The 7,443-nt window shown below is 48.4% G+C and overlaps 1 protein-coding gene and 1 pseudogene across 5 annotated transcripts; one reads left to right on the top strand and one right to left on the bottom strand.

The window, feature by feature from the left end:
• Window positions 1–1,317: 1,317 nt before the first annotated feature.
• On the bottom strand, window positions 1,318–6,942 carry LOC125552996 (methyltransferase). Of its 5 annotated transcripts, none has more exons than XM_048716716.2 (9): window positions 6,716–6,942; window positions 6,573–6,647; window positions 6,192–6,491; window positions 5,852–6,089; window positions 5,150–5,207; window positions 4,884–4,970; window positions 4,643–4,774; window positions 4,332–4,470; window positions 1,320–1,781 (listed from the first exon to the last, which is right to left on the bottom strand). In XM_048716716.2, exons 1-9 carry the CDS (start codon window positions 6,838–6,840, stop codon window positions 1,463–1,465), a joined length of 1,473 nt encoding a protein of 490 aa, XP_048572673.1. In that variant the 5' UTR covers window positions 6,841–6,942; the 3' UTR covers window positions 1,320–1,462. The 5 variants fall into 5 exon arrangements, with proteins under 5 accessions (XP_048572676.1, XP_048572673.1, XP_087375208.1 ...); XM_087519082.1 differs by having other exon boundaries at window positions 1,320–1,778; XM_048716717.2 differs by lacking the exon at window positions 1,320–1,781 and adding an exon at window positions 2,166–2,511.
• LOC147976873 (uncharacterized) lies at window positions 2,594–3,883 on the top strand (annotated as a pseudogene).
• Window positions 6,943–7,443: the final 501 nt, after the last annotated feature.

The following is a 7,443-nucleotide window of genomic DNA, read 5'->3' as shown; positions in this document are numbered from 1 at the left end:
GAGTAAATTACTAAAAACCACCATATTTGTAGGGACCCCAAATCAAAAAACTACCACCATTCGATTTTTTTTGCAAAAACCCATTATTATTGTACTAACAATTTACAAAATACACTAATTGCGTTATTAAAGTCATCCTCAAATCTAAAAAGTGCTTACGCGCTTTTTAGTCGAACCGAGCGGCCGGCTCCAGGCCGCTCGATCTCGCTCGCGCGTGGGGCAGGTGCCACCTGGTCGGAGGCTCACCGCTGCGCTACCCCTGCTCCTTGCCTTCCTCCCCATGTTGGTGCTGGCATTAAATGTGTTCACACTAGTCTCATCAGATAGAGAAAACAGATCCACGTACTTTTATTTCGGAATTTCAAATTCTTTTAAAGCCGTATTTTTTAAACCACACGTCAGAATTCAGTTCCGTTTTCACCGTTGGATTCATCGCGACGAGATCTTTAAAACTAGATCCTGCATGGATATGTTTTGACGAATTTTTTTTGATGCCAACTTTACTGTTATATGATGCAACTAAAGTACTGCATTGTGCAACTTTAATACTACATGGTGCAACTTTTTTAAAAATCAGTTGGCTTGTAATTTAGTCTAGTTGTACACACATTGATGTTTTAGGTGGCTTATAATGTAGTCTAGTTGCACACACATTGATGTTTAGTTGCCAGAAGGACTAGTTGCACACACACATGCTCAGTTGGCTTGTAATTTATTCTAGTTGCACACATATTGATGTTTAGTTGGCAGGACACTAGTTGCACACACATATACGCAATTGACGCGGCAATGTAGTCTAGTTACACACACATTGATATTTAGTTGACAGGACTAGTTACACACATATATGCTCAATTGGCGCGGCAATGTAGTCTAGTTGCACACACATTGATGTTTAGTTGGCAGGATTATTGGCACACACATATGCTCAGTTGACGCGGCAATGTAGTCTAGTTGCACACACATTGATGTTTAGTTGGCAGGACTATTGGCACACACTATGCTCAGTTGGCGCGGGAATGTAGTCTAGTTACACACATATTGATGTTTAGTTGATAGAAAGACTAGTGGCACACACATATGCTCAGTTGGCGCGACATGTAGTCTAGTTGCACACATATTGATATTTAGTTAGCAGGTAGGCTAGTTCATCGAAACATACCCATGCGGGATCTAGTTTTGAAAAGTATGTCGCGAAGATTTCAACGGTGAAAACAGATTGCAATTCCGATGTGCGGATTAAAAGTTATGTCTTTTTAAAATTCTGAAACCACAAATAAATGCATATGAGAACAAAAGTGCATGCACCGAAAGATATGGCTGTGTTGCTATTTAATACATTGCGGGGAAATGAATTAGATGAGAAAGATTTCCTGATTAGGAAAGGGGATAAAAAATTGCCTTAAATAACCGGTCGCTCGTTAATCATACAGGGCGACTGGGCGCCGGCTAGACGGGCGTCCTAAAGTCGTTTGATGCAAAAACTGACCACTCGGTCCCACCATTCCATACATGTGTGTGGCTCCAATGCAAGTGTATGCAGATCGAGGGGAAGGATCGTGGCGGCTGCGGAGGCGAGCGCAGGCGGACGAGCATGGTCAATTTCTCGAAATAGACGACGAACGGTGACAGGTACAAATGCCGTGACTTCCACCAAGGCTACGCTCATGCCCAACATGGTCCGATTGGAGGAACCTCTTGTGGCGTGCACCATATACAGTATGTATGTAAGCTTCTTCTCCTCAAAGTTCACCAAGTGCAAGGGCTCGTCATTCCTCCTGCTGATCACACCATCCAAAACCAAACAGAATTTATCATTTCACGCACGCAATTCAAATCACTGTTTGTGTTCTTGTCTTGCTAGCGTTTCTAAATATCAGACTGATACACACTCTAGTCTTGCAGTGATGATTCTGTTCAGCTCCCAACAACATCATGCTGCCTTTCTCTGAATGGTACTACAGTTTCATGTGATATGTTGTGTGACTCTGCTTTTGTACCTCTGTGTGGCTACTCAGTACGATTTGATGCATTCCGTCATACATTCCCATGCATTTTTTTTGTCTGTCGTGCGTGCGTGCGTGTCAGTAAAGCATGAATCCATGCATAAACTGTCCTAAAGATCAGACTGTGATAGACATTCTTGAGTTATGGACGGGCCTGGCTAATAAATATCCTAACAAGGTTCCAAAATCTTTATGCCTATTTTTGTAAACACAAAGCATTTTACAACAAAATTCTGCCAATTTTCTCAGGGTTGAGAAACAAATTGCTTAATCCCATCAAGACCTACACTTGGCCATGAGCAAATGGTTCTCCGGCGAAACATCTGACGGAACATAGCTTACGAGGTCTGCATCTAGACCCTTGGATCTAAGCCATAGCAGCCTCCCGGTGTCAATGACATCTTTGCACATGAATCCCAGTGCGCTCCTCTCCACACCCGGTATACCGCGGATGATCCTCTCGACTCCAACGATCTCCGGATCAGGCTTCTCGGTTACTCTGTTCCTAGCCCAATAAAACGCGGTGTTAGAAACATAGCAAGCTTTCAGTGGGACCATTAATTGTGCCGAGGTTCCAGTGTTCCAGAATGAATGGTGCGGATTTTTTTTGTTGCAATGTTGTTAGTTTAAACTTTTGCTAGTCAAGATGTAATACAAGGGTGTTAAAGATCTAGATATTTTGCAATTAGCAAACTGTAGGGCAGAGTTAAGAAGACTTATTTAGTTGAGACTTGTTCTTATGATTCCTTATTTCACTTCACAAATGAATGACAAAGAGTTTTTGCAATGTTACTCGAGTTAAAACTTTTATTCCTTATTTCATTTATTTCACTTCAGAAATGAACGATCTAACTAGAACGACCCCCCCCCCCCCCCCCAGTCGCTCCCAGGGGGCGACTCGGGTGGCGAAACCCTAGCCACCACCTCAAACTCCCCTCCCTCCCCTCGCCGTCGCCGGAGGATACCGGCGGGTGAAGCCCTCGCCGGTGGACGGCGGCGGCGGGGCCCTTGTCCGTGAGCTCGCGCGCTGCTGTTTGTGCGCTGGAGCGGCGGGAGCGCGCGGTGGCGACGCAGGCGGTCGTCTGCGCTCCGGGGAGGCCGTGATGGTGTGGAACGCGTGCGCAGTGGCGCTGCTGTGGCGGTGGCCGGCCGCTGCTGCGAGCGGCAGAGATGAGGGCGCCCAGGTCTGGGCTGCGCGTTTCTGCCCCCACCCACCCGTCCCCCTCCTTCCACCCCTCCCGGCCGCCGCCGGTGGTAGCCGCTGGGCGGGTGAGCACGCGCCCGGCGGTCCTTGACGGCTGCTGCTCTGCTGTGCCCCGGCGGTTCCTGGCGGCGAATGCTGCGGGCCGGCGTGGTGGCGGCGCGGTGCAGGTGGCTGTTGTCGCCTGCTCGTCGCGCTCCCGGCGGTGGCCGGCCTGCTGGCGCTGCGCCGGTCGGTGCTCCTCCTGCGACTACAACGTTCCTAGGCATCCCTCCATGTGTGCTGGTCTTCTCCGACGTTCTTCTCCATGCCCGGTCTGCCATTGCATCTGAGGTCCTTGTTCATGGGTCGGGGCGAAATCCCCGCGCGGCGACGGCCTGCGCTGTCAACGGCGACGCCCGAGGGTGCCGTCACCTCCTTGGAGGCGTTGGCATGACCCTGACCAGATCTCCTCCTCGAGCACCGGGAGAAATCCCAGGTCCGGCCTCCCGGACCGAGCAGCGGCGGCGTCTCAGCGCCGTTCCCCTCTTGTAGGCGCTGCTTTGGCTGCAAGTGGTGTTTGATGCGGCAGATGGAGGCTGGTGATGCATTGCTCTGGCGTAGACTGCTACACAGGGAGCGGATCGCAATGTATGCCAGCGCCCGCGCTTCTCCAAAGATTGCTACACCAGTTCCTGTTGAGCCCTGCCCTTCACCCGCCGACTAGGCACATGGGTGAGAGGTACGTTGGCCTGGGCAGTCCTGGAGCTGCAATCTTCCCTGGAGCTGTCTGGCAATGGCAGTGACGCCGCCCTGCTGGGCGAGGCCTAATGTCGTTGCGTGTCTGTAGTTGAGGGCACCTCCTCACCTAGTTGTAGTCGCTTGGTGAGGACGGTCGTGTATATGTGTGTGTGTGTGTGTGTGTGTGTGTGTCCCTCCTTTCTGGAGGTTGTACCCCTGATGTCTTCCTGTTCAATGAAATGAAACGCAAAGTCTCTTGCATTTTCTCGAAAAAAAAAGAAAAAAAATGCATGACAAGGGTGATAATAAAGGTCCTAACAAGATTCTAACAGAAGGCCTTCTACAGTTATAGGAACTCGTAGCAGAGTTAAGACTTAGCTGACACTTGTTTAATGATTTCTTACCTGATTACTTCAGAAGATGAGTCTTCAGACTCCAAAGAGTCCTGGGAGCTGTGGTCACCATCCACAGCCCAACTGCTAAACCATGTCATGGCATGGAACTCTTCCTCCGCAATCCCTAGTCCAGAGAGGAAAGCTTTATCTGCAATCACAAAAAAAATTGATTCTCTTCAAAGCAATTCAAACAGCTTTAATATACCTTCCAAAGTATTGAGTATAACAGACTTTGTTAGTATTATGCATGCAACTAAGCGGTAAGTGGCATGATATATCCCAAACAGAATTTGCTGCAAGGCTTGGCAAGCTGTAATTACTTGCATAATGCTTCCATTGGCAAAGATGGTGGCAGCAGGTGGCTAAAGCAAGGCCCCGGAGATGATGCTTGTCGTGGCCTTTCTCTTCTGTACGATTGTGTAGTTCATGAAGACAGCACATTATGGTCATATCTGTGGAGGAAATAAAAGGTTTCTCAGAAACATTCTGCTAGCCTCACACACTTCTGTATCAGTACACCTATACATGAAACATTGCATTGTTTACAAATGCAGGAATCACCTGTTGCAGGCCCACATAGATGTTTTCCGATTGCTAGATACTGACTTCCACTCAACGCTTTTACTCCACGCAAGCTCAAATCCTCAACTGCATTCATATCGAAGTAGAAAACATTAGTGTATGGCAATTTTGGTTTGCAAATGCATAACTTCAGCACACAAAGACATGAGCAAATGCACAGGTAAAATACTCAGCACCCAAAGGCGCTCGCAAGCTACCCAAATGCCCCTGTGAACTGTGCAATAAAGAAAGAAAAGAAATCTTACTATCTATCCTCAAACGCTCCAATTTAACACCCTCATTTTGCCTTAAACTTCGATCAGCCTACAAATTAGAGAGAAAAGAAAGAACATGACAACAACAGTTAACGAGGAAGTGACAGAACTAATCCTGAATTGCTTCAAAAAAAAAGGAATAATCCTGGTGAACTAGTTTGACTGCCAGAATTTTTTTGTTTGTTTCGTGAACATCATATTTGCTATATCTAGCAGCATGCCAGAATGCTTCAATATTTACTTCAAGCAATCTGAGACGGTCTTATATTTAGAAAGGATAGTACTTCAAAAGATAATCATAATCACTATAAACAACCTATTTGATTACATACATTACTAGTTTGTTACACAAGTCGAGGTGTTTTAGCTTTTCATGCCTGATTGAGTTAATGATTATTGCTATTGTAAACACTGACAATTCATTGAATTTAGAGAGAGGTTACAGTACAACTATGGCACAAAAGACCAGCCATTACATTCAAGTTTGAGTGCCTTAAAATTAACAATGGCAAATCCGCTAGATATTGAATCTTGAGGAGCTAACTAGGCAGAAAAATAAGCTCTTGCAAAGTTCAACACGAAAATTAAGTTGGATTCAGCAAAAATGGGGTAACTAACAGGGATCATCAATGAACATAATGTAAAGTTGTAAGCTAATCCCCAGAATGAGGTTGTTTGTGCACATAAGCTGACCTTGAGCTTGTACGATCGTCTCTCGACCAAGAAGATATTCTTGATCCCATAACAGTCTGCCAACATCTGAGTCAAGTAACCCCTCCCAGCACCAAATTCAACAACTGCCGGAGCATTCTTCAACGCGATCTCCTTCGTTGCATCCTCAGCACCACCTCTCGGCAGCAAACCAAATGTCTCCATGTTCCCCACGATCGACACCTGCTGCACAACGTGCTTCTCCTGATACGGCACATTCCTATCCAAAGCACCAACATAAATCACTCCTGAAGTCTCACAGGAACCAATGCACTACAAAATTATCGCAACCCCCTCAAACTGCCATTGCCAAAGCACCCACCTATCAACTTGTCCCTTCATCCACTTATCACAGGCGTCCGGGGCAATGTAAGACTCGCGCATTTGGACGGCCGCCGCCGCGTGCGCCGACCGGATCTTCGCAACCAAGGCCCAGAATTCCTCCTCAGAGAGCTTGTGCACGGAGGCGCGCTTGGCGGCGGAGGTGACCGCGGCGACACCGGCCATTCCCCCGCCAGAGTTGATGCCCTTGGAGTAGTACGGCTGCGCGGCCAGCGCGTCGGCATGCTTCCTGAAGGGGCACTTGCCGATGTGAGCCTCCAGGTTCCCCTCGAACACCGTGCTGCGCAGGGGGAAGTGAAATCATCGAGTAAGAGGACAGCGGTGGCGCCGGACCTACCTGGGAGTGGCGCAGGGGGCTTACTGGGAGGGGTCGACGGGACAGGGGACGCGGCGGCGCGAGTCAGAGGAGGACTCCGGCGAGTGGTTCCCGCAGTACCTGCAGTAGGGTGGTGATGAGCAGAGGTCAAGAGGGGGGGGGGGGGGGGGGGGGGGGGGGTTGCTTACTGGGAAGATGAGAGCGGGGAGTTGGCGCAGTGGCGGCGTTTGTTGGGGAGCCAGAAGTGGCAGCGGCTCGGGGGTGGTGGCGGAGGCTGCGGCGCCGGTACGCCGTTCACCGGAGAGCGGTCCATCGCTGGCGGCGGCGGCGGCGGTGGCGGAGCCGGAGTGGGAAGAGAGAAATCCAACCTGCGAGCGCAGCAGGAGGGCCTAGCGGAAGGATCGGCACGCGTGCGCGGCCCAGTAAGCCCGGTTAATTCTGACAGGCCGTGAATATAGGTGGACGGATTTTGGGCTTGGATGCAAGCTTCACTTTTTTTTTAGCTAGGAGTGATAGTATATCCAGAGCAACCCCCGCTATGGGTAGTCTTACTGCCATGGAGCATGCCTCGTTTATTGCTGAAGGCCAGTGTGGTCTTCTTGGTCTCGACGTTTGTTTCTTCAACCGTACAAGCGCTAACCAATTTATTACGGCGCCAGCGCCACTAGTCCGGGAATGTATCTGGTGCACCCACACTTGTGATGCTACCGGTGCACCGGATGCCATAGAATATTTTTAAAAATCTGAAAAAAAAAATCTAGCCCGTTAACACAATATCAATGTATGATTTCACAAGATTTAGTGTAAAAATTTGAAATATTTTTTGAGATACAAAAATGATAAATTTGACATCAGTGTGATAACGGACCAAATATGAAGCCCAAGTTATGTTATGTACTATTCAGTGTTGAATTTG

This window comes from Triticum urartu, chromosome 4A, assembly GCF_056163025.1.
Source record: "Triticum urartu cultivar PI428250 chromosome 4A, HENAU_Tu73, whole genome shotgun sequence".
Lineage (NCBI taxonomy): Eukaryota > Viridiplantae > Streptophyta > Magnoliopsida > Poales > Poaceae > Triticum > Triticum urartu.
This window is presented reverse-complemented; position numbering and strand designations above follow the sequence as displayed.

Excerpts from the sequence above, each read along its gene's own strand:
- LOC125552996 (XM_048716716.2), bottom strand. The coding sequence starts at position 6,840 with ATGGACCGCTCTCCGGTGAACGGCGTACCGGCGCCGCAGCCTCCGCCA. Across the intron at positions 6,648-6,715 it reads TCCCCGCTCTCATCTTCCCA|GTACTGCGGGAACCACTCGC; the intron begins GTAAGCAACCCC and ends ACCCTACTGCAG. Across the intron at positions 4,471-4,642 it reads CCAATGGAAGCATTATGCAA|ATAAAGCTTTCCTCTCTGGA; the intron begins GTAATTACAGCT and ends TTGTGATTGCAG.